General features: G+C 36.5%; 1 protein-coding gene across 2 annotated transcripts; it reads left to right on the top strand.

Moving 5' to 3' along the window:
* Positions 1–2083: 2083 nt before the first annotated feature.
* Positions 2084–6724, top strand: BDBG_17752. Of its 2 annotated transcripts, XM_031725403.1 has the most exons (4): positions 2084–3775; positions 3983–5403; positions 5470–5876; positions 5985–6563. In XM_031725403.1, the coding sequence occupies exon 3, from the start codon at positions 5527–5529 to the stop codon at positions 5749–5751; it is 225 nt and encodes a 74-aa protein (XP_031580769.1). In that variant the 5' UTR covers positions 2084–3775; positions 3983–5403; positions 5470–5526; the 3' UTR covers positions 5752–5876; positions 5985–6563. The 2 variants fall into 2 exon arrangements, with proteins under 2 accessions (XP_031580769.1, XP_031580768.1); XM_031725402.1 differs by having other exon boundaries at positions 3983–5880; positions 5985–6724.
* The last annotated feature ends 10950 nt before the right edge of the window (positions 6725–17674 follow it).

The following is a 17674-nucleotide window of genomic DNA, read 5'->3' as shown; positions in this document are numbered from 1 at the left end:
TCCTGTTTATTTTTATTTACGCCCTTTCTTAACTCCCTTGGGCTTTCTTTACATGTACCTTTATATCCTCATTCTAACGGCGAATGGACGGATCGATTTCCCAGACAGCCTACGTTACCTTTTGCGAGAAACCAAGGATAGGACGGCAAGGATCAATCAATCAGACGACGACGAGTTTGGTTTTTTTTTTTTTTTTTTTTTTCGATTTCGGATGTCGAATTTCACTTTCTCCTCTTTTCTTCCCCTGCTGTTTTACTACAATTTGCGATGTGATGCCTTTCTTTGTTCTTCATTGCTCTTTTTTTTTTTTTTTTTTTTTTTTTTTTTTTTTTTTTTTTTTTTTTTTTTTGTTCCCTGTTTGATATTTTGTATTGGACGGAGACCTGTATCTGAAATATATTTTCCCCCTTCATTTTGCGTTTCTTTTCCTTTCTTTATCCATGTATGTATTTTACATAGCTTAAACATTTTTTTTAATCATTATTTGAAACATTGTTTTCCAGGTCAAGAGATCGATCAAATCATGATCTGGCCAGATGAATCTGATCCAATTCTTACGTCGTGGTCCTGGAATAACGTATTCCCTTTTATTTTTTTCATAACTTATCTTACTTCATTCTATTATTCCCTTCACGGACTTGAAAGCTGCAACCATCACCAGCAACCATCGCCACTATTCTAAGAGGAACGAATATGTTCACTCATTTCCTCCCTTGTCGCCAAAAATGGATGATGGGCGCGTCTTTTATAACATTTGAAGCCAGCAGCAGTGACACGCCATGCTGCTGCTGCTGCTGCTGCTGCTGTTTTCGCACGCGGAGAACATATGAAATAGTGACGTCCGCCTTCTTCCGGGGTTCAAATTCAAGGGAGATGAAATGAATTGAAATGAAATGAAATGAATGGCGCCATTCTTATGGGATTGGTTCTGGCACGCTATGCTATGCACGTTGAGCTATCCGTCTATGGTTGTGAATAGTGAATATGGGGGAGGGAAGGGGGGGGATGGGATGGAGGCGTCAAGGGAGGGAAGGGAAGGGAAGGGAAGGGAAGGGAAGAGAGGGACTAATCTATGCGTTGAATGGATGCGTGGCTTTTTGCATTCCATTGTCATGCCATGCTGGGTTAATAGTTTTTTTTTTATCTTTTCCACTTCTAGGGAGGACTGAGAGTTGAGAGTTGAGGACTCTCTGGTTAATTTACAACCGGACACCCCTCCCCCCGGGGCGAAAAAGACAGCGGGCGAGAAGTGAGGACGAGGGAATTGGGGATAGGGCAGAGGGAAGATTCACCAACCCGGACATTCCCTCGACGTTTTGCGACTATGAGCTACGGCCAACGGTTCACGGTTCACGATCCACGATTGTGGTGGGTATGAATGAATGAATGAATGAATGGCACCTGCTGGATGGACCCTTCTCGGCCTTCTTGTACTCTATATATATGGGGACGATTCCTCCTCCCTCCCCCCTTCCTCCCTCTTTATTTTGTATTTCTCCGTCGGACTAACTATACCTACCGTTCCATTACCAAGGTGCCTAACAAGCTCCTTTGGCCCCTGCTGGGGCTCTACGGCGTATATCTATGTACCATATCTATATCTATCCTACTGCCTATATCGAGTTTGTGCTAATACGGGAGATATACTCGTTCCATGTTGTGCGTGGATACTATTACGATTACAGATTCCCTTGGGCTTGGGAAGTCGATTATTATTATTACTTATTCTGTTATCACTAACGGCGGTACTTTACTATCGTCACAGACCACAGAGCACTACATATTATCCTCAAAAGGAACTTGCTAGTCTGCACGTATAGTTAACGCCTATCTCGCTTCTCAACGACGCTAGTTTCTGATATCTAGTCGCCAGACACAAGGAACTAGGCGTAAGTGCAGAGGATATCCGTCATGCCATGTCCCTAATCAGCCTACGAGAATACCAAGAAGGTATTCGTGAAGACTTGTCTAGACGAACTCTTCGTCACGGGCCAAGACCCCATTTTCTAATATCTAATCTAATATCGACGTGGACGGTTTGATGAAGCGGCTCACCAATCGTACAAGCAACAAGGAATCTGGCGAGCGTGAGCGACCGACGACCCCATGGGCCATATCCATGTCATACGATATCCCAAAGGAACAAAGGCGCTCGGCATTCTTATACGAAAGAACCGATGAATCAGACCGCTACATACTTCCTGATTGGCTATACGGATTCCGATTGGGTATACGGATTCCGATTGGGGCGGGATAGCCTACAGAGCGCCCCCATCTCTGTTTACTTCCGGAGGTTTACTAGCGGGTGTTGGTCGACTCGTTAAAGCTAGGAATAAAGGGACTTTCCGGGCAGCCTTAATCTGTAATTGAGGTTGGAACTGAAATGCCTGGGATCAGTGTACATACGATGGCTACAACTAAGGGGATGCGAAAGTCCTACCAACCCTTTTGCTCGAGACATTTTAACGGGGTCTATTCTGCTTCGTTTTCTGCGACTACTATCTATCGAGATTAAATAAACGGGTTTGCAAGCTTCAGAGAGGGATTCACTCGGATCATTAGGGGCTGCCGAGTGCCTACAAACAGACCTCAGTTACCTATATTGGTTTGGGACTGGAGTGTGAAACACACTGGGAAAATTACCCTCAGCTTTGGAACACTTGCTTATTATACACTCTGCAGACCTTGGGGAAGTTTCTAAATCTCGCCGTGACACATATGAAAGATACCATAACCTTATATGATGCCGAATGGCAATTTACGTACCGGCAACTTTTTTATGCTAGCAGTTACTGCAGGCGAATAATTGCGCAGCTACCTACTCCAGCATTTCAGGGGCGCTCCGGTGAGTTACGACAGAAGGTATCTTCACGCGGGCAAACATACCCCAAGTCAATCCGATGTTGGAATGCTTCTGAATGAATAACTCGCAAACAACCGCATCAGTTTAATGCAGAACGCGTTATCAATTTTAAGAATCACAACAATAACAACAGAGTTTTCGAGGTCATCAAAAAATCTCTTTTATCAATTTGATAATCCGCACGTCTCTTTGAATTAGAAACATGGATCAAGGCCCTGTCGTTCTGGCTGACCAAATAGACGAGCAACGAAATGGTGCACCGAATCAGAAGAGATGATCTAAATCAACATGACAGGTTTACTTGCCACCTCGCCTCCGCACCGTCCAGCGACAAGTTGGTTTTGCTTTTATCCTGTCAGGGCGGCTAGACCAAATCAGCATCAGAGAGTTATTCTACCTGACCCCGGGCACTGGAACATCGAGTTGAACCGTGTTTCACTGCTCTCTGCGCTGTTTGTAATAGCGACCGACTATCGTTAAGAAATCGAGAGAGGCCTACTTGCATTGTATGGCCGCGAATCTGTCGAGGTTCCCATGGCGTGGCAGGAACTTCGCGTTCCTGCCACGCTACATTGCTTGCTGTCGGTTCTTTTGCACCTATGTTAAGTTACAAGCACGGGTCTCGGTCTGTTACGTGATATCCGTTCAGAAGCTTGTTATCATTATAGCTGTTGAAGGAAATAAATCCATGGGTTGTTTCAATCCCTTTCCATTTAATTAGATCTATCCAGTCTGTCCTCATTAGAATGACTGGTGTTCGCCTCAGCGAGCCCTCATCTTTTGTGGTGGCTTGCAGAAACCGCCCCTGTTCGTATATGGCTAATATATCAACAAGCCATCACATCCACCTACGCACCCGACTTCGTATGTTGACCGACCCCGGAGCGGATAACCGTCGGTTTATAGTTTTTTGTGAGCGCCCCCGGTCACACTGAAGCTCGTTTGCAATCAGGGGATCTTCTAATGATTAATTTTAACCCTGAAATCACTGATGCTGTTCAGAGCTGACCCACTCGAGTTATTGATTCTCTGCCCCTGACCCCTAAGTCTGACCCCTTGACTATTTCCCATCCGCTGTTGGGTGATGGCGGCGACGTATTGCTAACCTCTAATGTTTAGCAGCAGCAGCTGTTTGACGATTCAGAGAATCTCCCTGGTGATGATGTGCTAGAGTTGAGTTGCGTCGCAAGCTCACCACAGCATCTAGAAATCCGGTTCTTGTCCCGGCCATCTATCTCAAACAGACCCCCAACCGGCAATCCAGGCGTTTATGGCCGATTAGCTTCATTTCACCGCCGTCCTCGATTTTTGGTCCTATATCGATTCCACGGATATTGGAGACCGTCTTAGAAAATTTTACAATACATACGACTATTTATCATAGCCATTGAGGCTGCATTGACATTCCTATTCTGGGCATTGTATTTTCGGGAGAAAGATTATCATATGAGCGAGTGTTGCCCATGGCCCTCGAAAGACTTCGAATATCATGAACTGTGCAGCCACTATCCCCTTATTGAGCCGGTTAGAGGACAGTTTGACCTCACTCACGGCCAGCTCGAACAGATGTCGGAGACTAGGGAAGGGAATTGTACCGACGCATTGCGACGCACAGACCTGGATGGGCACCACTAGATGATATTCGAATTTCTATAATGTGGGTGAAATTCGATAACTCCTTGACCGCCGGCATGTTTCGACTTGTTCTTTTCGGCCTAGCGGCTGATACTCCTGGCCCTCCTGCAGCCATGTTCACTATATGCGTTGTTCACGACGCTTGACATTACACGGTCAGCAAAATCCTGGGCGCAAATGGTTCCTTTTCGCAACCTTCTCGAACTTGATGCCCGATTTTCTTTTCACGCCTAACGGAGTCCCGAGGAAGGGCTGCGATGGCTTAGTTTGATGTCTATCACCTGCGGGTATTTATCATTGCCTTATGTATTCCCACCGAACCCAACTTTAATGGCATTCTGTGGGTTTGGGCTTGTGGTACTATAAACAATTTGTGGGGGAAGGTTTTATATTAGAGAATCAATAACTGGGCCGAGGAAACCCTTAACATATGAAAATAGTTACCGCCGGAAAACCCCCACTGGATATATCAGCAAACACTTTTTGAACATTTTGACGGCTCGGTGTGGTTGTCTACCTCGGTGAAGCAAGCGCAATTCAACCTTAGGATTCCTCGAGGCATCGTTCTTTTACCAGTGCATTGCGGTTGTCGAGTTAAAATTCAACCAGGCAACCCAGGCACAGCATAACACGATGTACTTCCCGTTGATCAAGCAGTAGGTAAGTTCGGGTGGTTCAGAGGCCCCAGCACAATTGTCAGACGATCTTCCTGATAGGGCGGCAGGCAAGGAAAGAATTAATTTCCGGGCGTATAGACAGGTTAGCCATGTAGCAACAAGTCCCAGGTTGGAATTGTTCTCACGGATGCGACCTGAGAAAAAATCATGCACCAGATGTTCAGAAATGAGCAGGGAGGTGCAACAATTGTGATGCCCCTTTTTTTTTTCTGACCCTAAGATTGCAATGTAATCATCCCCCAGAACAGTTTTTTGCCTGCTTTCTTTCTCACTCTCGACTCCCCGAAATTACAGTACCTTTGTCGAAAGATTTCCGAAGTGGTTTTGGACAGGGAGGAGACCTTGAGAATCATGGTTCAGTGCCGCGCATGGCTGAAATATGCCACAATATACACCAGCATGACCCTCAACGAGCAGGAAGACACCATGGACAAGTTCAATTTAGGTAAAGTCGCGGGCGGAAAAGTCCTCTTACCAACAGGTTCTTCGACTGGCGCTCAGAATGATCTGAACAGGCCCATCAAGACATCGGTCGCATTCAGGGGGTTCAAGGACACAACCGGGATATATCAGTAGTTGCAGCCGTTCTCAGACGGAGGACGGAGTAATACCTTTCTTGATCCGTGCGATCAATGACAATGACGTATTACGGTTCTATTGACTCTCCAGTTATACATACAAATACTGGCGGCTCCTGTTGTGTAGGTAATGTTTATTGACAATCCTTCAAGTTTTCTATATTGGAACCCTTTTGAGATATTTGCAATCTTTGTGGCCACTGGCTTATAATCGAATCCTTGTGTCTACAGAAAAGTCCGGACCTTGCAGATTGTTAGGCCACTGGGCCAAAAGAGCTTAATCACCACCAGCGCCATGGTGGTAAAGAGGCCCTCCAACACAGATAGGGCCTAATTACATCCCGTAGAACCGATGAAAACCTTTAGACAGAGAAGGATCTGTCAATCCGTCAACCCAATCTCAGAAGAAGGAGGGTGGTGGAGTCAGACGAGTCCTTGCAGGAGATGGTTAGGGATCTTGAGAAGAAGCTTCATGCCCCTACAGGTGGAGTCCTTGCCCCAGAAGTCCTCAGACACTTAAATACAGCAAGCATAAAAAGTGGGTTGGAAGACTCTTATTGGCGCAAGGATTAGATATAACTAGGTGTTAAAGCCAGCTCGCGGAACCGAAGGGTTGAGCTGGACCAAGTCATCAACAATGATCCTCTTAATCCTATGCAGTTCTGCCTCTGTAAGTGTTGTTTCTGCTAAAACAAAAGGATCTGGGACCCCAACATCTAATACAATGTCTTCATCCTTGTCCTTGGGTCCTTCGGGCTGAGGATCATAGATTTCACAACTCTGTTTCCAAGTCCTCTTAAGCCATGTTCATGAGCTCATCAACTTTTTCCTTAAAGTTCTCAAGCAGGATAGCCGTAAATAGGTGTTCTGCTTCCTGCAATTTGTCCTCTAGTACATTAGAGGAGGCCTTAGACCCCCTGGGCTGGATGAGGTTTGATTACTTGTAGTTCCAAAAGGCCAGTGTGCTTTAGCTGTCGTTGCAAGCGTTGGGAAATCGGATATCGCAGCCTAGCCCAAACCTTCCTTCCAGTAGCAACGCACTCGACATCCTACGTAATCGAAGTAAGATCCCTTCTACCGACGGTGCTGAAGAAGGAGGACAAAGACCTTATCCTTGAGAATAGCCTTGTCCCAAGCTTCCAATGCAGGGCCGGTACAGACCTTGCTTATATGACCAATTTTTCCACAATCAATGCAGAGAGGGGAGGGACCATTTTCCTGTGTAAGGTTTACGTGACATCTCCTTCTCATCCTGTTGTTTTCTGGTTTAACTACAGAGTACTTCCTTATAATTATTAAGGAGTCCTCCTGGGATCTCCCATCTCCTATTCTGGCTCCTTCTCAATCCCTTGGATCTGCTTGGCATAAGCTGTCTTGAATTCTGAGAAGTGATTTGCATGATTGCATCAAGGGTCTGCTCAAAACACTTGCAGAGTCAGACAATCTTCTTCTCCTTCTCTCTTACTTACTTGTCTTTCTCAGCTTCAGCTCTACTTTGTCAATATTGAGGATTTTGTAGTAGACTGCAGCAAGAGTGAACAATTCATTAGAGACTTCAATAAGCTTCTTGTCCTGGTCTTGTTGAGAAAAGTGATTATATTATATAGTCTCATTTAATAACTAAATACAACTATGACTAGATAGAATCAGAACTGAAACTAATATGAAATTACTATTCCTGATATACTTGAAACCAGAACTAACTTTTTCACAGTTAAAAGTCACATTTAGTCTCAGTTCTAGCCTCAGTTATAGTTACACTACAACTGATATCTAATAATACAACATCTCTGTTCTTATTCTTGAGTTGTTCGGACTGAGAATTATAGATTTCACAAATCTGTTTTCAAGTTCTCTTAGCTAGATTCAGTTTGATGCACATTCTTGAAAACTCAATAGAAGATCATTAGACTATCTTTCTTGAAGTCTTTAGAGACCAGTTTCTGAAGAAGCGCACTGAGAAGAAGATCTCTTGCAAGCCTGAGATGGCCAAGTTAGTACAAAGAAACAGCAATCTCACAGAGTATTATCAGTTGAGGATCAAATATCTTAAGACAGTTAGACATCAAGAATGAGATTCTTCTGTTGAAAATCTTCATTGGAAAATGAATAAGAGATCTTCTTATTATTTTAAATGATTTAAAATATTATTTGAGTATTATCAAAAAGCATTACTTTTTTAAAAAATTAAAAATCATACTAAAATAAGCTTAAAAATATCTAAAAATAGTAATTTTATATCAAGAAATATCAAGATTGATATGGCCTGAGAAATACCAACTCTAGTGACTCTAGACTACGGGAATTCGCAGCTAATAGTGGTTGATAATGGTATACCCAAACCCGCCCTTTCCAGTAGAGGTGGCGAAGAAGTCTGAAGTGCTTAAAGGACAGAGAATTAGGGAAGTGGTTACAAAACGGATCATCATATAGTGAGAGTGACATGATACGTCTCTAGTACTGTGAGAGATAACCAGAGGATCCTAGGAGTTCAGAAGGTTCACAGAGTCTCAGCTTCCAGTTACAGGCTTTCAGAATTCGCATGAATACCAAATGTTTTTACTCCATTGAGGACGTACCTGAAGCTTTGTAGAGAGTCTTTTGGGATATAAAGAAATACAGATGACACTTTCTTCCCGATTAATTCTACAGTATTGTCATGTTCTTCGGCTGTTATCTGGTTGCATGACACTCCCTGAGCCCGAAAGTGCGGTAAGAGCTTCTCAACACAGATATGTCTCGATAAACAAACAGCTGAACTAAGTTCTATATTCTGTACGAAGCTAAGGCAGTTCACAATGTCCCTAGTTCCATTTCTTTCACGAGGGCGATATGTGGAATTGAGTGAGATCATTGTCCTTAATGGAGATTTTGAAATCACGATATAAGTAAGCAAGCAAATATCTGTGCAGTGCTTTTGAAACTTGAGGCAGATTTTTCAGGGTACGAAGATGGTTTATCTACGAAATTATGCTCTGTACTCAATTACCCCTTTCTGCCGGTAGTAGTTATACCTCGCTGATGATCTGATTAAAAATCTCCGGCGGCAGATCCAGGAGCATTGTGACCAGTTAGCCAGGAGGTACTCCATCCAAGTGGAAATGCCGCATGATAGTGGTGGATTAAGGACATTTAGTTGCTGATATCTCGCCCGAGGGAGATCGCTGAAGTCTAAATAGAGATGTTATCTCAGCATGCTCAGCCTCTCTTCTCGATATTTTCAAATTAGCGTGACTAACTAAACTCCTTTAGACTTCTGTCAAGTCCTGCTAACTTCTGAATCAATAAGAGACTTCACACATGCTCACAATCTAATATCTTATAGAGAGTCTGAGAAGAAATGATTTCATTATATATAAAAAATCAACTTCACTTATATAAAATATTTAATTAACTTTGAAATTATACATCTACTTTAAATATCTGTCTAATCATTATCAAACTGATATTTTTTAAATTCTCAGTTATTCTACTATTATCTCTACTATTTTACAACTTACTATCTCTTCTTATTATATTATAATTATTGATAAAAGACAGCATGTCTTTTAAATCTCAAGATATTTAATATCAGATATACTTCAGTCAATATTCTTTATTACTTAAAGATGAATTCTCTTTATAATTAATACAGTCTCTTAATAATATAGATGATGAATATAATATATTAAATAGTAACTTAACAGAGCTTGAATCTATTAATATTTCTTCAGAATTCAAGATCACTGATACTGATACTGATATCTTATAAGTTTATTTATAATTAAACTACTATAACTCATAGTATCTGTCTACAATATCTTATAATCAGTAGAAAAGACAGTTGAAATTATCTCATATTATCAGAATATTACAGTAAAATAGTTAAGAAATGAAAATCTTTATAGAGACTTGAATTCAGAGTTCTGATATCTTAACTTATTAATAATACAGTACTTCTATAAAGTAGTGAAATATACTATATTCAGTACTTTTCAAAGCAGAAATATTCAATGATAATTAATATTATACTATCTTACTTAAATAGAAGCTGAAATATCTTATTAATACTTTTTTCTTTATAAAATTCAATTATAATTCTGATCTGAATATTATTAACTTTCAGACTATTTTTAAGATTATTTAGACTGATATATTAATCTGATTTAATCTACTTACTTCTGTTCTAAAAAATAAATACATTAATTAAAAGAGCTATGAATGAGACTCAGATGAAATAACAGCTATTAAACAGCTGTTTATTATTATAAGTATTATATATTACTCTTATTTCTTAAAAAACTTAAACTTCTTCAGCTCTATTCTCTCTATATATTTTTATAACTCAGAAGTAAAATAATAAATAATAGAAATTATTTCTGACTTTGAACTCTGTCACAGCTATGTGATAAGAAATAGATTGATAATAAAAATTATTAAATAAGAGAAGATATAACTTAATATTCTTAACTTATTAATATTTCTATTTAATATCTTAAACTTCTAGTAATCTCTGATAATATCTATCATTTTCTGACATATTCTTTGAACTTCTATTAACTTCTGAGTTAATCACTTGACTAATTCTTACTGTTAGATTAAACTTCAGTAGCTTGTTAAAGATTCTCAAGCTATTATAGTCTATGATAATATGAACTTTAAGAAGACTGTACAAGATGAGACAATTGAGTATAATAATTTCATAACTGCTGTGACTACTGCTGCTGTGGTTATTTCTCTTAATATTTCAGAAACTAGTCTAACTCAGATAGACTGACTGTGTGACTGTGTCTGAGATCAGAATCAGAATTTTTGATAGTTTTATTATCAATTCAACAGATTTCATTACATGGTTCTAACACTAGATAGTAGTCTCATACTGTTTCAATGAGACTTACTATCTACTCTTATCACATTTTTCAAATGAGATCATGATTTTCACTTCTCAATTTAAATTATTTTTATTACTTTAAATGACTTTAAATCTCATCTGAGTGTTATTAAAAAGCATTACTTTTTAAAAAATTAAAAATAGTCTAAAAAAAACCTTAAAACATCTAAAAATAGTAACTTTATGTCAAGAATGAGACTAAATGAGACTAAATGAAACCACTTTCTCATTTTTTTCAAGTCATGATTTCATTTTGAGATCTGATATATAGTCACTTTGCATGTTTATTTAATGATTAGTCCCAGCAGGATTCATGTCAAGAAATGTATGAGATCAGATCAAATGAGATCAAATGTGAAATTCATAGTCTCAGTGACTTGTGATTCAAAGGTTGCTTAAGCCAGCGTACGATTACAGGCGTACGCCGGCTTCTTATATATTGTAATATTATATGCTAAATTAATTAGCGGCCGCTAGGGCCCCTTTACACTTGTACATGTATGCTAGTAGTTCAGAAGCAGCTGCATTATTATTCAACAGTCATATGTTCTTCTGAACCACATTCTTTCTCACCAGATTCAGTCACACTCATGTGATCATATTATACACTCTAGCTTCATGCGGATTAGCTTGCCACTAGTGTTTCACAATTGTATGACCTATTCCTGATTCAGCTAGCATTCTGTGTACACTCTCACAAAGAAACTTTCACTATATTACATCACTCATTTACTAACTTTTCTCATTCTTCAATCATCTTCTTCATCATCATCATTATCAAACATTACTATCTCATTCAAGATTTCTATCTCTTCTTCTGTTCAACTCTTTTCATCTGTTCATCTATCACATTATACATATTTCTGACAATGATCTCTTATTCTCACAACAAGTATCATCATAGTGCTCATATCAGGCAGTTTATTAGCAGTAAGTGTAACACATTGTGAAACATATATAATCAGAACTTGTTTATCTTCTAATGATTGTCAGAATATACTATCATGAATAACATATCTTCTTCATCTTCTCATACACTCTCTTCATCTTCTTATATACTCTTGATCATTTCTCTTCTCAGTGAGTTTCTGATCATATTTTCTGACACAATTTTGCAGAGATGCAGATGCTGATATGTTGTTTTTATTTATATAGAATTCTCACATGTTGACAGATCTGCATCTGCTGATGATAGTGAACTCAATGTTGAATCATTGATTGAGAATTTGAAGAATGTAATAATAAAGAAATTGTCTATGTTATATATAACTGAGTCTTCTGCATCTCTTTCTGCCTCTTCTGCTACTGTCTCTCAATCTTCTACACCTGTCCCTGTGTCTGATTCTTCTGCTCTCACTATCTCTGTTCTCACAACTCTCACTTCTGTCACTTCTGGTTTTATCATCTCTGCTTTTGTTATCAGCTCTCTCTATTTCAAGAAGATGTTGTATAAACTTGATAAATCATATTTCTCAGCATGTACACTTTCATTCTTCTTACTGACCTCTAGAATAATTTATTATATGAAGATGATGTATGATATAACTATCTGAAGCTCAGTCACAGACACTGATTATTATATTTATTTTAAATATTTATGATAAGATAATTGTTTATTTATATCAGAGAATCATCTTTCTCTTTAACAGTATTGAGATTGTAAGTCTTTTTCTTTTTCATCTTTTCTTTCTAATACTGATTTTTCTGTTCTTAGAGAAAATTGTTATGAGTTTTACTGTGTATGAAGTCATGATATTCACAGATATTAAGAAGCTTTTCATAACTGTAAAGTTCAATATTACAGAGACATCTACTCTGATAAATTTCTTTAAGATGATAGATTCATATCAGTCTATTCTCTGATATCTGTCATTTGACTTCATGATACAGATAAAAGATATTCATGTTTTCAGAAATGAGAATGTGAATATTGTACTCTTTTACATCTGTAAGTGTGAGACTTGTACATCTTATCTGAGATGTTGTTGTAGAAATGAGCTGTTCACATACTGTGTTCTACTTTCTGTATTTCTTCATGTCTCTCTCTCTCTTTCTGAGAAGTCTTATGCATGTTGTAATTATATATACAACTCTAAGATCAGTAGATATTCATTCAGTAACTGTTCTCATCTCTGATTTTGCAATTTTTATATGTTAATAATGATTCTTAGTTACTTCAGTGTTAGAGATTATTCTGATCAAAGATGATAATATCACTGAGACTACTCTCTTTCATCTCTCAGCTTCTTCTATTACTTTCTCTCTCTTCTCTGTGAGAAAGGTTGTATATACATCAGATCATAAGTATTTAACTCTGAGTAGCTCTCATCATTATTTATCTGATTCTGCATCTTTTTCTTCTATTTCTTCTGCCTTCACTCTCTCTGCTCTGGCTTCTGATTCTGCAGATCTCATACTCTTCTTCAATTTTTCTACACATACATGTATGCATTTCTATATTAGCATTTCAGTCAATCTTGCAATAAATGATATTAATATTATACACAGAGCAGTAGAGAAATCAGAGATGTATATAATATTGTTGTAAGAGCAGCTTACAGTTCTCAAATCTCTTACAGATCTTGAGTTTTGAGATTTTCTTTATTTTTAGTGTTTTTCAGATGATGTGATGTTGAAAATAGATTAAATATATGATGTATGAAAATGAATGAAATATATATAATAATATTTATCTTTTACAGCTGATTCTTACAGTTGATAATCAATTCATTATCTCTTTTCTTACACTTTTTCTTTATCTGTTAGTCACTACTCTTATACAATCTCTATATAATACAGTGTTCAGTGACTAGATTCAGCAGCTTTTATCTTTTGTAATTCTGTCTCATACATTATACTGTCTCTCTTCACTCACTCAGATCACTACAGTGAATAACTCATTGAAACTAATCTCATCTGATCTCTGAGTGTTCTCAGAGATTGAGATGACTTAATCTCATATATTCACAGATGTTTCAGATAGTTTGTTCTCTGTGATCTTCACAATTGAACTGATATAAACAGTTAAATTTAACTCTGAATCTCTTTTTCTTCTGCAATCTGACTCACATGCAAGTCTGCTACTCTGAGATTATTCTTTACTGTGTTACACTTACTATCTACAGTATATTATTGTATGATCAGCTACAGTCTTATCACTTATTAAAGTGTGATATTTATCTGATTTCTTCATTACTTCTCATTCTTTTCTTATAATTATGAAAAGATTGAAATAAGTGAGATTATCTGATTTATAAGTGTCTATGATTTCTCTTACTTCATAAGACTTTTCAATTATAAGTCTCTTCTTTTTCAATGCTGATAATAGTACTGTGAATAATCATAATTCACTTGAGTCTTATATCTTTGCTTTTATAAGTCATGAATCATTAATTAAGTTGTGTAAGATCTATCTCTCTGATTCTTTCAATGTGTACATTCTCAGAGAATGTGATTTGAGTATTTTATATGACTCAAACCATCTAGGTTGAAACTTCTCAGAACTCTCATTGCATACAAGAACTCATATTCTTATCTTGAGACTTGATTTCTTAATAAGTGAGTCTTGTATTCTTTTTGATTGAATTGCTCAGTTCAGAAGTAACTTGTTAGCTTTTACACATGTGTGGCTAATCTCTTTCAATCTTGATTCTGCATCTGCAACTGTTGCATCTGCAACTGCTGTTTCTGCTGCATCTGCAACTGCTGTTTCCTTCCCCATCTTTTTCAAAGCATTCTTCAGAATGCGCGGATGCAATTCATACAACAGGTAGAATGATGAACACTTGAAGACTGCATGCTGTTAAATCCGTGTGGTCAATAGCACCTGCCTGAGATATTCATCTCATAGTCTCATAGACTTGCTCACTAGATATTTCATCAGCATATTGCTCAAGATTTTATTTAAGTGTTTCATCTTTCTGTTTATCTGTAGATGATATGATATTGTTCTATAATATCTTATCTGTAACTGGCTTATGAAATGCCTCATCACTTCTCTCATGAGATTCACATCATTATCAGTTAGAATCTCACATAATATTTCATAGTTGATATAGATCTTATTATATAGAAACTTTGCTATTATCTTCTCTATCATCTCTGAAACTGCTTTCACAACTGATCAGTCAGTAGCATAATCTATAGCAGTGATTATTCATCAATTTTTATTTGATGTTCGCGGTAATATGTCTATGAGATTCATTTCTCATTATTTAAACAGTTGTATTATACACTTTATCTGATATTATGTCTTCTCACATTCTAATTCTTTCTTAGATTCTTTCACAACCTGGCAATTCAGGTACTTGTAAGCATATATCTGAATATTCTCAGTCATGCTTGATCAGTATACTCTTAATTTGAGTACACTCATGAGTTCAGAACTTTCTAAGTGGCTGAATTCCTTGTGCATGTGAGTTATCAAGTCACATTGAAATGAAGATTCTAGATAGAGAGCTTCTATGTATTCTAGATCATGATAAAGCACAATGTTATTTTTCAATTTCCTCAGCTTGAAGTTCAGAAGCATCTCTTCTACTACTTTTATAAGATACTTATCATCTAACATCTTGTCATTCTTTAAGTAAGAGATTATGATATTCACTCATTCTGATTCCTTGCATTCTCTCAGCATGTTTAATACAAACATTTCTTATATCTGATTCACAGAACTCTTATTCATGAAATTGAGTCTGTGACTGATTGCATCAGATATCATGATGTCTGATTTCTTTCAGTATTTGATATGAAGATTATACACTTAGAACTCTGAGATTCAACATACTAAGTATTTGAAAGATTTTGTCATTAATTGTAGATGAATAAGACTTTCATAATTTATAATCACTGTTATTATATATCTGTTATTGATATATCTATCTCATAACATCAGCATATGCTTGATTACTAGCAATTTCTTTTTATACACTGAGTAATTGAGCTCAGCATCTGATAGTTTTCTATCATTATACATCACTGAGTGCAGCTTGCTGTTCTTACTCATCTGTAGAAGAGTATCTTCAATAGCTCATTCAGATACATTCATCTCAATGTAGAAAGATTTATCACAATCTGATTGAATAAGCACTGAGAATATTATTACACATTCTCTCAGTGTGAGAAAAGTCTCTTTGCATGCAGTATTTCAGATAATTAAATGAAACTTCTTCTTTCACAGATTTGCATCTATTTCTCTTAAGAGATCTGAGAGTGATGCAGATATTCATGTGAAATTCTTGATAAATCTGCAGTAATATGAGATTAACTTAAGAAACTATTATATATAATATATATTTCTCAGCTGCAGTCAATTCACTATGACATTCAATTTCTTCAGAATAAAGTATATACAGTCATTACTCACTATATATTTTATAAACTTTAACTCTTCTATTTCAAACACACATTTAGTTGATTTAACATAGAGCTTATACTCTGTCAGAGTTATAAGCATTTTATCAAGATACTTCAGATATTCATTGTATAAGTTTGAAAAGACTAGAATGTTATTAAGATATACAAGATATAAGGTTTCATTCTGTTTATGAAGAATTGTATTCATTATTATTTAAAAGATGACAGGTGCATTTATCAGATTAAATGATATTATCAGGAATTTGAACTTCTCTCATTATATATTAAATACAGTTCACAGAACTGACAGTTCATCTATACAGATCTGTCAGTATTCTGAGAGAAGATCAATCTTTGATAGATATCAGATATTTTCAACTGTATTCAACTGTTATTGAATTCATAACAGTGAATATTCATTCTTAATTATAAGCTTATTAAGTGCTTAATAATCAATACATATTCATCACTTCTTATCTGTCTTTTTTACAAATAGAACTGAAAAGCCTCACATACTTAATAAGAGTTATATGAGACTATGTTCTAGAAGATCAGTGATCTGATACTTCTATTCTTCAAGATACATTTGTGACAGAGAGTATACATTCTAATTGACTGATTTTGCATTCTCTGTGTTAATCTCATGTATAAATCCTCATTTTAGCAGTAATTTCAGTGAAAGATCTGTTCAGAAGATCTTTTCATACTTCTTCAGAAGCTTCTTCATACACTTATTCTCTCATATATCTTTTATTTTGATTTTCTTCACTTTCAGATTCTGTATGATATACAGAATGCTTTCAGATAAAGTCTTATAAATTATTCTCTTTACTTATTAATATGTAAGCAGATTTAACTCTTCTATATCAGAGATGTGAAATATTCTTCTTATATCAGTTAATAGAATTGTATAAATCATTTTCTTTCTATCAGTTAACTGTATATGATATGTACATTATTGAATCTGCAGATTGAATCTTTGAAATCAATTAAGTTTAAGAATAAGATTGTATTTCATATTCTACAGCTCTCACACTTAAATATAACAAGATTATTCTTCAAAGTGCAAGAGAACTCTTACTTTTGCAGGTAATATCAAATATCAATTATCAGATAATCTTATACATCAGAGATTCTTCACTTAGTAGATCTCTTTCAATCTTCAGATTATATAATTATTAATATATTGTATAGAAGCTTCTGTATCTGCTAACACTTTTACAGTCATCTCTCAATTCTTATTCAAGTGTTCTCTATATATTAACATTTCAGATCTCAAGATATTGAGATAAGTATTCACTTCATCATTCTCATCTATACTTCATTCAGAAGCCTGCTTCTTCTTTGTATTTATAGAATTTAGAGAATCATCTAACATGAGTATCTCTTTCACTTTGAAGACTTTTCATAGAATATCAGTAAGTATCTTCAAGCTCACTGATTCTGCTAGTTTTTTAACTCTCTTACTTCTCTTGACTGTGTATACTGAATGCAATCTTTTATATTATAATTTTAACATCTGCAGTTGAAGCAAGCTTGATGCTTGTAATATTAAGATTTTCACTTAGAGAATTTCTTTTTCAGAGAATTCAGTGCTTTAGTAATAGTATTCAGATCTAGATTCATTATATCTGAGTATGTGACTTGTGTTATAGAAGTCTGATTACTTGTTCTCTACTGAGATATCTTATGCAGT

Source organism: Blastomyces gilchristii (assembly GCF_000003855.2).
Source record: "Blastomyces gilchristii SLH14081 genomic scaffold supercont1.24, whole genome shotgun sequence".
NCBI lineage: Eukaryota > Fungi > Ascomycota > Eurotiomycetes > Onygenales > Ajellomycetaceae > Blastomyces > Blastomyces gilchristii.
This window is presented reverse-complemented; position numbering and strand designations above follow the sequence as displayed.